This window comes from Hemiscyllium ocellatum, chromosome 21, assembly GCF_020745735.1.
Source record: "Hemiscyllium ocellatum isolate sHemOce1 chromosome 21, sHemOce1.pat.X.cur, whole genome shotgun sequence".
Lineage (NCBI taxonomy): Eukaryota > Metazoa > Chordata > Chondrichthyes > Orectolobiformes > Hemiscylliidae > Hemiscyllium > Hemiscyllium ocellatum.
The window spans coordinates 50,418,115-50,439,086 of NC_083421.1; the positions used below are offsets into that span (position 1 = coordinate 50,418,115).

At 38.1% G+C, this 20,972-nt stretch overlaps 1 protein-coding gene across 4 annotated transcripts in view; it reads right to left on the reverse strand.

The window, feature by feature from the left end:
• Nucleotides 1-20,972, reverse strand: part of dab2ipb (DAB2 interacting protein b) — a 358,016-nt gene that overhangs the window by 70,779 nt on the left and 266,265 nt on the right. For all 4 annotated transcript variants that reach the window (XM_060841451.1, XM_060841453.1, XM_060841454.1 and 1 more), the window contains one exon: nucleotides 20,181-20,735. In XM_060841451.1, coding sequence (XP_060697434.1) covers nucleotides 20,181-20,735 — 555 coding nt within the window. The remainder of the gene's footprint in view (nucleotides 1-20,180; nucleotides 20,736-20,972) is intronic.

Below are 20,972 nucleotides of genomic sequence, written 5' to 3' on the forward strand. Positions count from 1 at the left end.
CATTCTACCATAAGGAACCTTGTCAAATGTCATACTGAAGTCCATATAGATCACATCCACCAAGCTGCTTTCATCAACCCTTTTTGTTTCTTCTTCAGAAAAACTCAATTAATTTAGTAAGACACCATTTCCAATGCACAAAGCTGTGCTGACTATCTCTAATCAGTCCTTGCCTTTTTGAATACATGTAAACTCAGGAATCTCTTCAACAACTTGCCCACTACAAATGTCAGGCTCATTGGTTTATAGCTCCCTGGCTTTTCCTTACCTCTTTTCTTAAATAGTGGCACCAGGTTAGCCAATCTCCAGTCTTCTGGCATCTCATTTGTGGCTATTGATGTTACAAGTATCTCAGCAAGGGGTACAGTAATCACTTCCCAGAAAGTTCTAGGGTACAACTGATCAGGTCCTGACGATTTATACACCTTTAACATTTTATGATGTCCAGCACCTCCTCCGATATGTGGACATTTTTTGAGATATCACTATGCATTTCCCCACATTCTCTAGCTTCCATATCCTTCTCCACAGTAAACACTCATGCAAGATACTTATTTAGTATCTATCCCACCTCCTGTGGTTCCACACATAGGCAGCTTTGATCTTTAAGAAGCCCTGTTATCCCCCTAGTTCCCTATCATCTTAATGTATTTGTAGGATGCATTTGGATTCTCCTTAATCCTATTTGCCGAAGCTATGTCCCTTTTTTGCCGTCCAGAATTCCCTCTTAAGTATACTTGTACTGCCTTTATAGTCTTCTAGGGATTTACTCGATCCCTCCTGTCTATACCTGACATATATGTTTCCTTCTTTTCTCGACCAAAACCTCAACTTTGCCAATAAACCAACATTCCCTATACCTACCAGCCTTGCCCTTCAGCCTAAGAGGAAGATACTGTCTTGGACCAGATAGCATTGTCTCAAAACAAAGGTGCACCAATTTAAGACTGAGATGAGGAGGGATTTCTTCTTTCGGATGGTTGAGTGTCTTTGGAAGTCCTTGCCAGAGAGCTGTGAGGGCAGAGTCATTGTATTTATTTAATGTTGAGATAGAGAGATTCTTGATCTGTTGGGGAATCAAGGGTAATGGAGAAAGGGCAGGAAAACAGATGTGAGAAATGGCCCATCAACCATAATCCTATTAATAGTGAAACAGGCTTGAGGAGCCAAAAAGCCTGCTCCTGTTTCTATTTCTGGTGGTCTTTATGGTTTCTGGAGAAACAAACCACATGAAATTTCCACAAAACTAAAACTTTCAGCGGGATATTAATTCTCTTCCTATTTGAAATGAATAGGATATTTTGGTTTAAAATGCATCAGGCATATTGCTACTTTCTAACAGGGGCATGGAGAACTGCCACCTTCCCAGGGAATAGAGGTAAGTCTACATAGTGCTGTAAGCAGTGACATTATCAAGTAAATCCCCCCACCCCCCACCGCTGTCTTTGAAACATTCCTAATAACCAATTACTCAGCTGTTAGACTGGATACAATGACAACAGGTAACATCAATAAAAGCAATTGAGTTTATTTATTGTCTTCAGGGACCACTACACAACAAACAAGTTAGTTTACAACAATGAGGGAGGATAAACTGCTGTTGAACTGCTTTACTCATTTTTCTTCTTAGCTATTTGCTTACAATTGCTGCAGATGATTTAAACAGACTGTCCAAATGTGTTTGTTCTCCTCACTTGCACCTCAGGAAACCTAAGGAACAGTGATGCTTCACCTCAAAAGTAAATTTAAGCTTTCAGGATAATAATGGCAATTAACATTTTTTCTAGATTCACTGTTGAATATTGAATACCTGAAGAAGAGTTATAAGTTATTCTAAATATATTGCATGATAGCACTTTCTTAATGGCTACAACTATTGCCAGAAGAAAATCTAGGTATATCAGAAAATTTTGCATATATTTTGCTCTGCAGCTCCTCAGATTGGAGCTACTAACTGAGTCGTCACTGAAATATAGAAATACAGCAAATTCTTAAGAGGCAGATGCAACAATACTGAAAAGTCTAAATTGCTACAGAATAAAACAGCGTCATAGTGGTGACCAAAGTGTCAACCTCTTCAACAATCTTGGCATTTCATAAATTGACCTACAATGCTGAAACTAGCAGCCTTATCCATCTTTGTCTCAATCTAGCGTGCCTTAGATTCATGATTCATGATTCATGAGGCAGCACAAACACTGACAACTGTCCAAACTGCTCTCCAAGGATGTTTGTGCTTTCAGGCAGTTAGAGCCAGATTTTTAAAAATAATGAATAAGAAAATGCCAAATAAAATCCTAAAGGGAGCTGAACAGCTCAGCAGTAGAAATACTAGATTAAGAGCACTACTGCAGTGCTTCCCATAAATGACAGCTGAAACTGTCAGCCTACATATGTTTGAAAGCATCATACAATGGATAAAGCAGAGAAGGCAGCCACTTGCCTTTCATGCCCACACAACTCTCTGCAACAGCAGATTAGCTAATCCCACTCCCGTGCCCCTACTCCCTAGCCCGCAGATAGATTATCTCCAGATAGTTAGCAAATTCCCTCCTGAAAGTCAACCTCCAACAGAATCTCCCTCCACCACACTCTAAGGCAGCACAGAACCAGATCCTCACCACTTTCTGTATAAAAATGCAATCCCCATGTTCTTTAGCCTTTCACCTTAAATTGATGTTCTTTGGCTTTTGGCCACTCTGCCAATAGGGACAGTTTCTCCCAGTGCACTCTTCCCTCATCTTTCATGATCTTAAACATCTCTACAAAATCTCCTTTCAACCATCTCCCAAAGAAGGATAACTTCAGCTTCTCCTCCATAACCAAAGTCTCTCACCCAGGAGCCATTCGCATAATCTTTTCAGTAATCTCTCAGATTTGGGCACACCACTCCAGTTGAGAACACCGTGTTACAGAAAGGTTCCTCAAAACCTGTTAGGTTGAGTACCCAAGCCTCAATTCAGAGTTCAAGATCCCATATACCTTCTGAAACACTTAACTGTGCTGCCACCTTCAATCATTTGAGAACATGTTACTCCAGTGCCTCTGCTCCTGCATCCCTTGTAGAACTGTAACTTTTATTTGTAATGCTCCCCCTACCAAAATGTGTGATCTCCTAATTGCCTGTAGGTTTCAGACCAATTTAATGTCAAGAGGGATGGTTAAATATATAAATATGTTCTAAACTGGGCTATGGCTCCTAATTCTGGATTAGAGTGGTGCTGGAAAAGCACAGCAGTTCAGGCAGCATCCAAGAAGCAGGAAAATCGACGTTTCAGGCAAAAGCCCTTCATCAGGAATAGAGGCAGAGTGCCTGCAAGGTGGAGAGATTCTGAAACACTAACAGCATACTGCTTTACATATACAACAAAATACTCTAAGATTAGTAATTACAACACAGGGGGCTATTTGACCCATTGTGTCTGCACCAGTTCTCCAGATTAGCATTATGCCTTCATACCATGATCTTATCTTTTCCACATTCCCTTGTACATTGGATGGCTTTGTAAACAGAAACAAAGTTATCTTGAATATCTCAACTGAATCAGCCTTCACTTTCCAGGAAATGCATTCCAGACCCAAACCTCTGGTAAAACATTAATCCCCTACAAAGTAACATTTGTCCATAGGATGATTCAGAAACAATCTTTTGTATACTAGTCTGTAGTTACTGGTAGGGGGCCTATAGACAATCCTTTCTAGTGGCTTCTTCCCTCTAATATAGATTACCTCCAGAAAAAAAATCTACATCCTGATCTCCTAGACCAAGCTATCACTAATTATTGCTCCAATTCTACCCATGATTAACAATGCTACCCTTCCAACTTTACCTAGCTTTCTATTTTTCTTTGATTGCATATACTCTTCAATATTCAACACAAAAACTCTAGCAATCATGCAGCCACACCTCTATAATAGCTATCAGATCATATTTATTTACTTGTGGGTGTGCTATTATTTATTTTACTTTGTTGTGAATGCTATTCCTACTCAGATATTGAATCTTCTATTTTGTCTTGTTACCCTTCCAACATCAAGTCTTGATGGTTGATCCATTCTTAGTTTTATTCTCACTTTCCCTTCCTGCCATTCTTTGACTTTCATTTTCCAAATTACTACCTTGCTCTCCTGTCTTGACTTTACTGCTTGATCCCTCACTTCCATTGTTTAGTTTAAAGCTCTATTTCTCTAGTTAGACTATTTGCATGATTCAGATGCAGACTTTCCCCAATGGTACAACCCCACTTTTTCCCAGTACTGAATACCAGTGCCCCCCACAAACGGGAACTCAGTTCCCCTGCACCAGCCTTTGAGCTACATCTTCATTTCACTAATCTTAAACACCCTGTGCCAACTGGTGAACGGCTCATGTAATCGAGTGATTATTATACATCAGGTTTTGCTCTTCTATTTGGAGCATAGCTCCCCATATTGTCTAAGCAGAACTTCTTTCCTTGACTTTCCCATGTCCTTGGTACCTACCTCCTAACAGTAACCACATGGTAAGGTGAAACATACAGGTAGAAATAATAAGAGCTTGTCACAACGACAGTGATAATCATGAGTTTTAACCTATATATAGGTATTAGAACTCTTGGCATCTTTAGCTAGTCAAAGGTAGCCTAGGTAAAAAGAGTTCACAGAATATTTTTGGAATAGTTCCTTAGAACAATATGTTCTGAACATGAATTTTGAGTAGGCTATAACAGACCTAGTAATGTACAATGTGATATAATTAATTAAATAATATGTAATGAAGGTACCTCCAGATAATGGTGGCCACAATTTTACCAAATTATATGTTCAGTATGAGTGTGCTCAAGACTACTTTTTGAATTTAGATATGGAAAATTATGAAGCCATGAAAGCTAAGCTGATGAAAATGAATTGGCAAAATAGGTTAAAAGAAAGGTCAATAGAGATATAATGATAGACATTTGAGAGTATATTTCAGAATTCAGAGAATGGATATATCACAACAACTAGGGAAAATTCTAAGGGATCGAACTACCAACCATTGACTAGAAATGTAAAACTTTAAAAATAAAATACATTATACAAAGATGGCTTGCACGTCAGAAGACTGGATGAAATATTAAAAATAAAATCAAGGAATTGTTAAAGCATTAATAACGAGAGAAAAATTAGAATAGAAGAGAAAACCAGTCTGAAATATATAAGGAGACAGTAAGAGTTTCGGCAAATATTTACAAACGAAAGTTAAAAATGTGAGTATTGGACCTACACAAAGTGAGACCAGAGATTGAGAAATGGAAAATAAGGAATGACAGCATAATTGAACAAGTATTTTCAATCAGACTTCACGATAGAGGAAATATGTAACATTCCCAGAAACTGAAATAAATCAGGAAAAGGGAGGGAAGAACTCAGCAAAATCACATTCTCCGGAGAAGTAGTGAGCAAATTCCTGGATCCTGATGGACTTCATCCTCGGTCTTAAAGAAAGTGGTTTAAATGTTCATGAACTCGCTTGATGTATGAATGGTTCCATGCAAGTGTGGCTCCATGGTTCAAAAAGGGAAGACATAAAAGAAAAAACACAGGCCAGTTAGCTCAATATGTATTGTAGGGAAAATGTTGGAAGCTATTGTTAATGAGGCTGAAGTAGAACAGTTAGGTAAGTTTATGGTAAGTTGGATAGACTCAACATGGTTTTTTGAAAGGCAATTCACGTTTGACTAAACTATTAGAATTCTTTTAAGAACTATGGATAAAGGGGAACTATTGGATATAGTACAATGTATTTCCTGAAGACATTTCATAGGATCACAACCACAAAGGTCTTTGTGGAAAATAGAAGCTCGCGGTGTCGGGGTAACATATTAGCATGGATAGATTAGCTTGCTAAGAGAAAACAGAAAGTAGACGTAAACAGGTCTTTTTCAGGTTTACAAAATGTAACAAATGGTGTGAAACAGCTTAAGTGCTGGGACCTCAACTGTTTACAATTTATATAAATAACTTTGATGAAAGGATGGAAGGTGTGGTTGCCAAATTTGATAAGGAAACAAAGATAGATAGGAAAATAAATTGGGGAAAGGTCACATGGAGGCTCCAAAAGGATGTATAGATTAAACACATGGACAAAGATGTGGCATACAGAGAATAAATACATAAAATGTAAAACTGTCATTTTGGGATGAAGAATCAAAAAGCATATTATCTAAATGTTGAAGGATTGCAGAGCTCAGTGGGTCAGAAGGATCTGAGTGTCCTCATGCCTTTATGGCAAAAAGGTTAGTATGCAGGTATGGCATGTGATTAGGAAAGCTGATGGAATGTCACCATGTATCACAAGGAAGAATAAATACAAAAGAAAGAATTAAAATTCACACAACACCAAGTTATAGTCCAACACGTTTGTTTGGAAGCACTAGCTTTCGGAGTGCTGCTCCTTCCATCAGTATTCCACAACCACCTGATGAAGGAGCAGCACTCCAAAAATTAGTGCTTCCAAATAAACCTGTTGGACTATAAGCTGATGTCAGTGAATTTTAACTTTGTACACCCCAGTCCAACACCAGCACCTCCACATCAAAAGAAAGTGTCATGCTTCAGTTATACAGGGCACTGGTGACATCGATACTGTGCACAGTATTGCTCACCTTTTAAAAGGAAGAATGTAAATGTATTGAAGGTGATTTGATTGAAATATTTAAGGTCCTAAGCAGTCTTGATTTAGTAGATGTGGAGAGGATGCTACCTCACATGGGAGAACTTAGAATTAGGGTGTCACCGTTTAAAGAAAATCAGGTGTCACCCATTTAAAACACAGATGAAGCGAATTTTTTTGTATCCAAAGTTTTCATGTCTTTGGAACTTTTTTCTAGAAAAGTAGATGAAAGCAGAGTCTGGGAATATCTTGAAAAAGCATATAAATTATTGTTTAAAAAACTAAATGAAAGTAGGTGCATGTGCAAATTTGATATTCCAAACACATCAGCTATGAAGTTATTGAATGCCAGAGCAGACTCAAAAGGATTGGATTGCCTACTTTTGCAACTAATTTGTATGTTGGTATGTTTCTAAGTACCAGCTTGGTATTTCTAGGGTGCCTCCAAGAACAACATATATTTCTTGAGATGGGACGTTCAGAACTGAAATCAGTATTCCAGATAGGATTTAACCAATATCCTATATAACTACTGCTCAATTTGCTTCCCTTATTTTTCAGCTCCTTTGTGATCAAGGTAATGTTTCATTTTTGTTTGTTTGGATGGGACATGGCCTGATGAGACTCAAATATATACAGGTGCTGCTGCAATATTTCTGTCAGAATTAACATTACTGTCACTACTGTGTGTTTTGGAGGAGGAATGGTTACATTTAACATTTCCTCAAGACTAACTACATAAAACTATATGTGATTTTTTTTTCATTGCTTTGTTATATTACTTAATATGAGGAAAAGAGCTGGCAGAGTCAGCCCATTTTAAAGATGAGTTAGCATTGACACAAGTAAGTCTACATCTTTAAAGGGTGTACATGTTCTATAAAGCAGTTTTGGAAAGCTTGTAATAACTTATATTTCTTTTCTACGTATATTGCTACTTATTATAAATATATTGCAATAACGTTCATTTGGATGCTATTATAAGATAAAATTATTCCGCCACGGTTTTTTTCAATAAAATGGTAGATTTCAACAAGGGAGGTCATGTCTGACAAATCTGTTAGAATTCCATGAGATGTTGCTGAACACGTTAGACAAAGGAGAGCACATGGATGTGATCTATTTGGATTTCCAGAAGGCCTTGGACAAGGCCGCACAGGAAACTGTTAAATAAGACATGAGCCTGTGGTGTTGGGGCAAGGCACTGGCATGGATAGAGGATTGGCAGAAGTCAAAGAATGAGGATAAAGAGGTCTTCTTCAGGAAAGCACCCGGTGACTAATGGATTTCTGCACAGTCTGTGCTGGGACCACAACTACTTTCAGTATATTGCATCCAATTCTGGTCTCCTTCCTATTGAAAGGATATGGTGAAACTTGAAAGAGTTCAGAAAAGATTTACAAGGATGTTGCCAGGGTTGGAGGGTTTGAGCTATGGAGAGAGGCTGAATAAGCTGGAACTGTTTTCCCTGTAGCATTGGAGAATGAGGGGTGACCTTACAGAGGTGTATAAAATCATGAGGGACATGGATAGGATAAATAGACAAAGTCTTTTCCCTGGGTGGGGGAGTCCAGAACTAGAAGGCATTGGTTTAGGGTGAGAGTGGAAAGATAAAAAAAAAGACATAAAGGGCAACTTTTTCACACAGAACGTGGTGCATGTATGGAATGAGCTGCCACAGGAAGTGGTGGAGGCTGGTACAGTTACAACATATAAAAGACATCTGGATGGGTATACGAATAGGAAGGGTTTAGAGGGATATGGGCTAAGTGATGGCAAATGGGAAGAGATAAGGTTAGAATATCTGGTCGGCATGGACAATTTGGACTGAAGGGTCTGTTTCTGTGCTGTAGATCTCTATGACTCTATTCACATTATACATTAGTGATCTGGATGAAGGAACGGAGGACATTGTTGCTATGTTTGCAGATGACATAAAGATAAGTAGAAGGACAGGTAATGCTGAGGAAGTGGAAAAGCTACAGAATGATTTGGACATGCTAGGAGAGTTGGCAAGGAACTGGCAGATGGCATACAATGTGGGAAAGTGTGAGGTTATGCACTTTGGTAGGAAGAATACAGATGTAGATTTTTTTCTAAACAGGGAAAGCTTCAGAACTCTGAACCACAAAGGGATTTGGGTATCCTTGTTCAGGATTCTTTTAAGATTAACATGCAGCTGCATTTCAAGAGGACTAGAATACAATAGCACAGATGTGCTTCTGATGCTATATAATGGTCTGGTTAGACTGTGTTTGGATTATTGTGAGCACTGATCAATATTGCGAATTTAGGGCTTATATCTAAGGAAAGATGTTTTAGCATTGGAGGCCATCTGGAGGAGGTTTACAAGAATGATCCCAGGGAAGAAGGTCTTATTACGTGAGGAGCTGTTGATGACTCTGGGTCTGTACTTGGAGTTTAGAAGGATGAGGGGGGGGCAATCTGATTGAATTTACAGAATACTGATAGGCTTGAAAGTGTGGATGTGGAGAAATGTTTCCACTAGCAGGAAAGACTAGGACCTGAGGGCACAACTTCAGAGAGAAGGAATAAACCTTGGTGAGGAGGAATGTCTTCAGCTAAATGGTTGATCTGCAGAACCCACTACTACAGAGGGGTATGGAAACCAAATCATTGAGTATGTTCAAGACAGCGATAGATAGGTTCTTAATTGGTAAGAGGATCAAGGGTTATGGAAGGAAGGCAGGAGAATGGAGCCAAGAACCATATTAGAAATGATCAACTGGTGGAGTGGACTCAATGGGCCAAATGGCCTCATTCCATCTTCTACATCTTATGGAAAAAAGTGAGGACTGCAGATGCTGAAGATCAGAATCAAGAGTGTGGTACTGGAATAGCACAGCAGGTCAGGTATCATCCAAGGAACAGAAGAATTGACGTTATGGGCATAAGGTTCCTATTGAAGGTCTTCTGCCCAAAACATTGATTCTCCTGCTCCTTGGATGTTGCCTGACCTGCTGTGCTTTTCCAGCACCACACTCTCGACTTCTATGTCTTATGAGCAATTAATGCTCAAGTATTGTGTGATTAGCACTGAGTAAATTAGCATTCGAGCTGGTAAGGGGAGCAGACAGCATATTAATACTTTAACCTTGCGATTCCATTGAATGTTCACCTTTCAAAACCTGCCTACATACTCAATATCCTTTAGTTATCAGCAACTGGCTGCACCACCAACTGACTCAGTTTTCTCTTTCTAAACATACTTATTTCTGATGGGAGAAAGTGAGGACTGCAGACGTTGGAGATCAGAGTCTAGAATGTGGTGCTGGAAAAGTGCAGCTGGTCAGGCAGCATCCGAGGAGCAGAGTTGACATTTCAGGCATAAGCCCTTCATTAGTAATGAGGCTTGTGGGCCAAGGGTGCTGAGAGATAAATGGGAGGGGCGTGGGGCTGGAGGGAAGGAAGCTGGGAATGCGATTGGTTGATGAAGGTCCACATTTGGACTCTCCAACCACACAGGATCAATGTGGATTTCACCTGGTTCCTCATCTCCCCTCCCTCCACCTTATCCCAGATCCAACCTTTCAACCTGGCACCGCCCTCTTGATCTGTTCTACCTGTCTATCTTCCTTCCCACCTATTCGCTCTACTCTCCTCTCTGACCTATCAACTTCACCCACCTTCATCAACCTATCGCATTCCCAGCTACCTCACCCCAGCCCCACCCTCCTTCCATTTATCCCTCAGCCCCCTTGGCCCACAAGCGTCATTCCTGATGAAGGGCTTATGCCCAAAATGTCGATTCTCCTGCTCATCGGATGCTGCCTGATCAGCTGTGCTTTTCCAGCACCTCACTCTCCACACCTATTTCTGCGTTTCAATATTCTCCTCTCCACTTCATGACCATAATCTTTTCAGTTGTCTTTTCATGAAAGATTTTATGAATCAACTTAATAAGTTGCTAGACTAGATGAACATCACAATTACTGATGAACAGCATATTATTTTATGGCAGTGACTGAATACCTACAAGGGCAAAAAATGAACTGCATATAGAACTGAGCACATGGCATTCAAATCAAATTATCTGATCCTCCCATAATATGTAATATTCCAAACCAGAGTGTTAGATTCACACAAAGCAGATTAATGAATAATTTTATGAAGATATGAAAATAGACCATTTCACTGACATTTTACAGTAGCAGTGAGAGATGGAAGGAGGGTAAGCATGATAACCTGTAATTAGATTTTTCCCTAGGTTACATACCAAAATAATTAAAGCTTTCATTCACATCTCTCAGCTACTAGCAGGGACATATGTCAGTAGGTTAGTCAAAATTCTGGGTGCTAAATTAATGTATTTAACCCGGAAAATGATGGGCAATATCTACTTATGAACATCAGTAGTTTTTTGAGTAACAATTATGCAATACTGTTATGCAGTTTGAGTATTGGTAGATGAATAGAAACTTATAACATTTTATAATGTTATGACCAATAAAGAAATATGATCAAATTTTTAGATTAAGATTGAAGGTTGCAGAAATAAGTGTTCATTAATTTATTTGATCCTATTATAAATGTAACTTAAATGGTAAGTGAAGGTTGTAGTACCTCCAATTATTATTCCTTCTACTGAAGTGAGCCTCCTGGACTGTGTTTAATATCCAATTCTATTGACATTAAGGTAGAACGGAGATTAAGAATTGGTCTACTAATATTAGAGCAAACATACACAATTGCCAAATCAAAATCTATGTTGACCATAACTGGTCAATACTTTATGCTCATGACTTTTACATAAATTTATAGCAGCTCACCCAATAGCTTACTGTATACATATACACTAACATTTTAACATGGAAATTCAAACTTAGTTTGCATTTGGCAAAATGATGTTCTGAAAGAAGAGACACTGAGCCCGAAACATTAATTCTGCTTTCTCTCCATAGATGCTGCTAGACCTGCTGAGATTTTCCAGAAATAGGTTTTTGTTCAGGAAATGTAGAAATCACTTTTGCCAATGCCATGAAGAAGTGGAAAAGTGATCACTTTATATTAGTGTACACAACATGCATGTGAAGGTGTAGGGTCAATTTTTGAATAAAGGTTTATCAGCACCTAAATTTCACCAAGAAAATTTCTATCTATCTGTAGAAGTTAAGATTTGTTCTACATTTATAAAATTTCCTAGATTTTACATCTGCTAGAGGTATTAAGTGTATCTGTTCCAGAGTAAAGAGCAGATGATTTTAAATAATTTTTTTTCAAATTGTTGATGAGTGATAGAATTGCAGCATGAACACGTTTATACGTACCCATCATTTCACACCTATTCTTCAAAAGAAATTCTAGGAAGTGTTGCAGAGCAAAGAGACCTTGGAGTGCAGGTTCATAGTTCCTTCAAAGTGGATTCACAGGTGGACTGGATAGTGAAGGCAGCGTTTGGAATGCTTGCCTTTATTGGACAATGCATTGAGTATAGGAGTTGGGAGGTCATGTTGCAGCTGCCCAGGACATTGTGTGCAACTCTGGTTTCCTTGCTATAGGAATGACGTTGTGAAACTTGAAAGACTTCAAAAAAGATTTAAAACAATGTTGCCAGGGTTGTAGGGTTTCAGCTATAGGGAGAGGCTATTTTCCCTGCGGCATCGGAGGCTGAAGGGTTTATAAAGCTTTATAAAACCATGATGGGCATGGATACAGTGAATAGACAGACAAGGTCTTTTCACTGGGGTGTGGGAATCCAAAACTAGAGGGCATAGGTTTAAATTGAGAGAGGAAAGATTTAGAAGGGACCTTAGGGGCAAGCTTTTCATTCAGAGGGTGGTGTGTGTATGGAATAAACTGCCAGAGGTAGTAGTGAAGGCTGGTACAATTACAATATTTAAAAAGCAGCTGAATGGGTTTGTGAATAGGAAAGGTTTATAGGGATATGGGCCAAATGCCGGCAAATGGGACTAGATTAATTTAGGATTTCTGATCAACATGAATAAGCCTGTTGCCATGCTGCATGAATCAGAATAAGTTACTGAGGAATAAACCAAACTGGACTCAACACTTCCTTTCAGATTATAGGCAAAACCCAGCGTAGAGTCTTGTTGAGGTGACCTGGAATCAAGGCCCTTTAAGTCCCTCCAACAAGAGCTGCTTGCAATGAGAGTGGTATTTAATTGGGCACTTAAGCTCTCAATTTGTAGTGTGGCGAGAAGGTCGACACTATCCCACCTAATTCAGGGCTCTTCCTTCTTCTAAGCTTGACAGCTCCCTGAGCAGAAGAATCCACCCCCTATATGCAGCTTAGTGAAAAGTAGTAGGTGAAATTTTCATACTTCATGGAAAATAGGCAAGAACTAGATCATTATCTTATTTCAACTAATAAAAACAGTAGCAATGGGATACAGCATTAAAAAATGAATCTTCCGATCAGGCTCTTCTGTTCACATGGCCATAATGGTGATTTTTGAATGTGAATCACTTAATGGCACAGAAGGGCAAACTCAATATTCTCACAGAAAAGAATTATGATACAAAGACTTCCCAGCTTAATGCTATGTCACTGCAGAACACCTGCAATTATTCTAAGCTTTTGCAACACAGAAATCAACTCCAAGTACTTTCATCAGAGAAATGACAATGCTTGATTAACGTCTAGCTATAAGGAACTGGCCCTGCAGCTATTTAAGAAAAATATCACATTTGGTAGTGTAATAGCAAACCACAGTTGCCATAATGAGGACATATGTCTCATCTAATTGTGCTCCTTGGTTGCCAGTAGCACAAAAGGTCCATATAATTTGTTGCTGCAGTAGCTAAGTGCAAACCTAGAGCTTTCTCATCAACTTACACATTAGCATACATTCAAACAGCCTTGTTCAAGAGATGATGGCTAATGCTACAATCTCCCGTTTCAATCTCTAGTCTCTAGGCAAAAGGGACTCACCACACACTGCAATGTGGTAAGTTTGTGTTTACATAGAAATTTGAGGTGCAGCAATACCACAACAATGACTTCCATTTATACAGCACAATCAAATAAGTCTCAAGTCTTCAGCCAAATTTGTTTAACATTAGAACCAAGACACTGTAATCCTGTTGCTATAAATTCTGTGTCTTATGATTCTGCTCCACAACCAGCTGATGAAGAAGCAGTGCTTCAAAAGCTAGTGTTTCCAAATAAACCTGTTGCACTATAACCTGGTGTTGTGCAATTTTTAACTTTATCCACCCCAGTCCAACACTGGCACCTCCAAATGACAGCTACATGCTAAAAAACAATTATAGTGACTGATCAAGGGGGAGTTAAAAACAGAAGTATTAATCACCCCTCCTTACTTGGCCATAACATTTGGATATCTTAAAATATTGTGGGACTGGAGATGAGAGAGATAGGGAGGGATCAGGCCTCAAAGGGAACTGAAAACCAGTTTGAAGATGTAAAATCGAGGATTTGTTTTGCCAGAAACAAATCTAGGTCAACAAGTACAGGGATATTGTAGCCATCAGAGTTCTGATTTAAGGAGCATCGGCTGAACAGCTAGGATATTGTAAATTTCCAATGTTTTACAAAACATACTAATGCGCAAGCGTTGATGCAAAATAGGTGGCTTTGAGTCAATCGCTTAGACAATGCAGGATGAGAAATTCAGTTCCACTGCAGACAAAAGACTCAATATCATGCACATTGTATAAAAGGAGGATTAATTGAATACTGTTTTGCATCATCATACATGATCAATTTCTATACTAAAACTTTCAGTATGAAAACTTGGAATTACAAATAGACATAAAGCAGATAACATTCACTCATTTATGGATTTCTGTAATGGATTACATTAATATCCAAAATCTCTACTCTTACTAGCTCGATGTGGATCAAATATTCTGTTATTTTCCCTGTTGACGGTCTGACTTAACCAAATTGAAATAATACACATTCCATCGGAAAATGTGCTGTACATATTTACAAATCAAGTCACTTGCAATAAGTTTTCTGAAAATGGGGTGTTTTTTAGACTGAAAGTATTATTGTAAAATATAAGAAACAAGGAGTACATTCCCCCCACCCTCCCATAAAGGCAATCATTTCATTTATTAAAAACTGCCTTCAGAAACCCTGCTGCCTAATGGTTAACATATGCCCTTACCTATTGCCAACTTCATAAATGAAACAAATCATAAAGAATAGCTAATAGCATTCCCTTAAAGACTCAATCATTTCCATTCTAAAAAAGGGCCTTAAAATATATTGTTTTGTTATAAATGAATGGGAACTTAAGCAGAAGAATTACACAAAAAAGGCTTTCTGACTAAAAGGTCAGTCTGCCAAGTGACCTTCAGTGGTCATCTTCAACAGCTTAATCATTGAAAATTTACAACCCATCCATCCTCACCTTGCAATAGATCTGTTTACTCCTCTGCAGGTTACTGAACACTCAAAACCAACATTCCTCCTTTTTAAATACCATCTTCAAAAACAATGGATTTCACTCTTAACAACCTGGAGGAACTAGCTGATTCTTTGATTTTGAAATCGCTTCTAAGACATTCTTAAATTAATTTCTTCCCTTCCAGTTTTTTACCACTTCTTTTGACATTTAATAAATTCTTAATTTTTTTTCTAGTTGTTTAGTCTAACTCACATCAAGGAGTGTTTAAAAAAAATTGAGGACAATAGATTAGGAGAGGGTAGAAGACTGAATGCATAAAAGAAGAAAGAGTTTTGAACAAGTGAGAGAAGTGTAATAGTAAAGTGATTTAGGCAGATACTTCCAGGGCATGTTCACCACAACTGAAAGATTATGTTGGGGAATTACAATCACACCAATATTGGAGTGAAACCAGGGGAGATAAAAGCAGTGTAGGTTGCATGGTGTGACTGATAACTTAGATAGGGATGGCTGAATTATGGAAGAGTTTCAAAATAAGGACAATGATGTTAAAAACAAATGATCACTGCAGCCTCACATGGAAATGAGTTTGGGAAGCTAACAGTAAGCTCACAAAGGTGAGATTATGAAGGGTAAGCATTCAAGAATGGATCCATGGTGCGACAAAGGCATGGATTAACAGGAACATTGAGTTTAGAAGCAGGAGCAAGCCATTTAGTGTTTTGAATCTGTCCCACTTGTCTGAAAGACTATGGCTGATATAATTGTGATCTCAGCTCCACATCAGCTAATATATCCAACTTAGCCTTGAAGAAAATGCAAAAATATAGCTTCCATGAACTTCTGGGGAAGAGAATTCAATACTGTCATGACCCTCAAAAAGAATTCTCATTTCAGTCTTACAAGGGTCTCTTAGTCTAAAATTAGGTCGCTCATTTTTAAGTCCTCTTCATTTTTTGGTCTCCTGTACAACAAGGAAACCTATTCTTGGTATCCACCCAGTGCCCTCAAGCCCCTTTTTTTTTCATTAGATAACCTTTCATTCTTCTCAATTCCAACATGTTCAATTTTTTTAAAAAATCAGATAGTCCCACCATCTTAGGAATGATTCAATAAACCGTCTTTGAACTGCTTTAAAAGAGTTACTTAATATTTGATTTACACAGACTAATGTTTTAGTGATGAAGAGAGAAAAGCAGGGGACCTCCTCATATATGAATGCAATTTTATAAACTGACTACAGATGGCGCATAGAGGTTAGTTTGTCTTAAAGTGCAGAAACTATATCTTAATTCACTGAGGGGGACAACTGGGAAAGTTTTCAGATGTGGTGCCAGAAGATTGTATGTGTAGGCAGAAACCAAAAGGCAGCTTTGGTTCTATTTACATTGAGTTGGGATAAATACCTGACCCAGGATTTAACAGTAGTCATTCAGCTAGAACTATGATAGTTCTGAAATCAACTGTGAATATTGGGAGATAAATGTGAGTGGCATCATAAATGTATCAAAGTTAACTCTATAGTTTTGGATAATGCAACAAAATGTTAGCATTTCATATCTCAAATAGGACTGAAGATGAAGCACAAGGAGTACTAGTCATTGGAAAAATTATAGAAATAAAGTGATTTCAATAGTGAAGATAGCAAACGAATGGAACCTGGATGATGCAGAGCTGCAGAGATGTAGGAGTGATGAGAAATGGTAAAATAAAAATAATTTGCATGGTTAATAATCTTAAAATCAGCAAAGAACATATCCAAGATACGAGGCAATAAGTCACGACCAAAGTTGCACTTTTACAATGGTGGCATGGCCTCAGTAGAAATGACAAATTGCAATCAAACTTGCAGGATTAGAATACAGAGTGATAGAACAAGTGAGTGCAGAGTTGTGTAGCAATATGAGCAAGGTTGGTCAGATATTGCAAAAATAATGTACTACTTCTTTGTGCTTGTAACATGCAGAGGATTGTTTCGGCATAATTAGTACAGCAATTAACTTAATCCAGGAAATATCTGCTTAATTAAAATTATTAATGATGTATCAGTACATTCAATAATTATCTTAGCAGAGAATAATACAGAATGATTCACTTAAATACCAGTTGTCTTAGTGCAAATTATAATTAGTCAATATGTTTTCCCCAGTGCAGTTTAAGAATGGAGTGCTCATCACTGTGGAAGTTATGTTATTTGAGTGATCACAGAGCAATTAGATCTATATCCAAGTAATGAACAAGCAACCAATGACAAGAGGTACTCATTGCTTCCTATATCCAAGAGGAGAATAATAACTGCTCCGTTGGTTCAGCTAGTCTCTATCTTAGATTTCAGATAATGAGCAGCGGTAATACAGACTAGTGAGCTGTTTTGTTGTAATATGCTGGGGAATAAGGGGTTTTAAAGGTAATTAAAGCCAAACTCACTCTCCACCACTTCACTGCATTGTCCTTGTTAGTTCTCAGTTCATATTGCAGACAGTTGTTAACCAAATTATCATCAAACAATAATTGTCTTGCAGTGTAAGAAAAGGAAACTAGTTATTGTACAATATATCAATCATATCTCTTTATTAAGATTAACAATGGCTTTAGAATGTTTTATAAACTCATGCAAGCCTTCAGTAGCTACAACAATGTGTAGAGAAATTTCTCCGTGTAATTATCAATCAAATTTCAGCTTGAATGACAATCATACATTGCACCAATTATTCATTCCACAAAAAATAAAATTGCTCACTTGGTAGTACAGAACTTAAATATTATTGAAAACAGAGATACGTTGCCAAAAACTGTCTTCTAGTCATCAGGACAAATGAAAGGACGCCAAATTTCAAATGATAATGATTTAAACTACACGAAGAGAGTGCAGACCAGCCAGGGTGGTGCCACTGAGGAAGAATTAAAGGCTTATCAAAGTCCTGACTAATTCTTGCATTAATTCCTGGTGAGTACAAGATGAAAAAAGATTCAGCAACATTCCATTCTGTTCTTCACCCCTTTATTTTATTCTTTTTGTTAGATCCACTCAAATTACACACTAACCTCACGATTTCTAAGAATACAGTAAATGTTCAAATCTGCACTGAATATAATGCAATCGATATTTCCAATGATATGCATAATATTCATTGTGGAACATAGAGTTACGTTCTGGAAACACAATGAACTGGAGCATTAATTAGGTTATTATTTTCCTCATCATTAACTTAAATCTCAGAGAATGTCATAGCACAATGTTATCCTACAGGTAGTGAGTGAAACGGACTTTCAAAATTTATAAAAACTACATAAAGGCAAAGATTGACAGCTGTGACTAAGCAGTAATAATAGTCTGGATTGTCACCAATTCAGGTTGGATTAGGGAATTCTTTAAAAATGGCAGGCGGATCCTGATATTTTTCCTGATCTTATTCCCACAATTTTTGTCTTTTCAGAGTGCCTCTTAATGGTGCAAATTTGTGTGATCCATTAGACTGTGCAAATAGCTGAGATCCAGGGAAGGCACATTTGATTGACAGCTCTGCATTTCTGGTTAATATAGTCAGTAGCTCAACATTTATTTCCATAAGGTCAAAAGTTTTTGATATTAATTACTTAAAGGTTGTGGTGATTGACACTTGTGGAAAGTAAGAAATGAATTACTTTCTTTGAAAACGTTTAGCACAGTCTATCGTCTCAAGAGGGTTCCATATAGTGTAGAGTGGGTGAACGGTCATTGAAATGCCATGTCTTGGCAAAGGGGTGTGAGGGGTCATGGAATGTGGTCAACTGGCATATGCTAGCATTGACAGGGCATGAGAAGTGCGTGAGGGTGAAGGTGTGTGACGTGTGACAACAGAAGGCCTTACTTTTTCCATTATTACCAGGATGTCTATCGGCACGGGGAAAGGGATTTACAGACTTCTTTGGCATCTAGCAGCCACTGCCTCCGACCTCTTTCCTGGGTTGATTGGCTGGTTATTGGGGCAAGTGAGAATGTGGAGCTATTGTTATGATTTTATTGAATGGTGGAGTGCACTTGCAGGGCCAAGTGTTCTGCTCCTAATTCATGTGTTTACTTGCTGGAGCCCATATCTGCCATCATTCATGCACTGTGAAAATCATGTCTCTGGCTGTTTTCTGACATCTCATGAGGTAGATGGACAAAGTCAAAAATTTTTCTGACTTTGGCTATTGACCTCTGGGATGAAAATCCAGGCCAATATCTCTACATACACGTCAACAATGCATGTAGATGAAAGAGACCTCTGTTACAGTCTGCCTTTCAACTGACCATCTTCTAAGCAAATTAAAATGGCACTTTAGGTGTTCTTCTTTTGCACCATTGGAAAAATTCCAGGATATTTTAAATGGGTGAAATTTCTTTGCCCATAAGGCCAATACGATTATACATATTACTAAGTAGGAATAAGGATACAGTTTGATTGTTATTTAATCAAGGTGGGGGGGGGGGGGAGGAAAGAGAGAGGGGGAAAGAGAGAGGGGGAAGAGAGAAAGAGAGAGAGAGAGAGAGAGAGAACTCAAGAGCGCATGTGTGCGAGAGAGAGAGAGAGACAATGCAACTATTCTTTGGGAACATAGTCGGTTCTGCTATAACACATGGTTCTTCAACACAAATAGATTTAATCCGATAGAAGAATTTAGACTGTTATTTGTAGAATGTGAACTTTCTTCCCTGTATTGGCTACAACATGATTCCAGCCCCATTAGTTTAAATGGAACAGCTATTGTGTGGTTTTCTGATAACATGAGATTGTACAAGAACAGAACTATGTTATAGCAGAACTGACTATATTTGAATAAAACACAAGATAAAAGGAACTTTTTTTTCTGTCACTTGTTTCACCAAATTCTAATCTTTCAATTTTGGATGATTTTAATCCTTTCCTTTATTTTATTTTACTCACTCATTAGACACAAATTGACAATTGATTAAAAGAATATAAATTCAGCTATATATCCCTTCTATTCTAAATCTCAATTTGTGCAACTACTGAACCGTGGGATCATTATGGATTACTTTCACGTGAACCTTTATAAATATACGTTCCAGACCACAAACCAATGCCATCTTTTTAATTCTTTATTAATGAATATATTAAATCTCCCATGGATGTTTTGCTGAAATAGGAAAATATGGTCGAATGCTTAAAAATAGAAAATATTTTAACCTCTGTGCTTACCTTGGCCTTCCCAGTACTTTGCAGAATGTGCACTAATGCACAAGCCATCTCCTCCTTGCTCTTGACACTCAACACAGGCTCCAACACTGAGCACAACAGCATATAGTTATTAGTAATGTACTCAGCAAATTCTTTGTACAGCTCCATTGGAAGAATGCTCATGCTCTGATAGCGAGCTTTGATTCTAATCATTGGCCCCACTGATTTGCCCTTGCTGGGGTTGGGCATGCTCACAGGATACCATTTCTCTAGAAACTGTCGTCCTGTCACAGTCGCTATTGGGATGTTCACCAGACCCACGTAGTTATTCTTATCTTTCTTTTTCTTTTTATCAGTCTCTTTGTACAAGTGCACTGTAATGTTTCTGACTGCGGGCAGGTTACTGAACTCAAAGTGCTCTCCCCAGAAAACATTGTCTGTTTTCAGCTTGCAGGTAGTCCGTGCATACAGTGTATCATCAAGGCAGAGTTCACAGAAATACTTTTTCTTGGCTGGCAGATCCTTGGCTTCAATAATCCATAGTTTGAGCAGGTTCTCTACCCGTCTGCTGTTGTCCTAAGACAGAAGAAAGGAACAGTAACAGTTAATTTCAACCTCTGATAAACTGCTCTTCATTTTTTAAAAATTACAAGAATACGTTTTCATGTTTATGATTCCTCTTAGTACTGTTATAACCATAATTTTGGAGATCTATCATCTACTGCATGACCTATTCAGCAGTAATAATCCCCAACACATCAAAATAAAAACCAACTTTTATTAACACTTTACTTCCTGACATTACTCTTTATT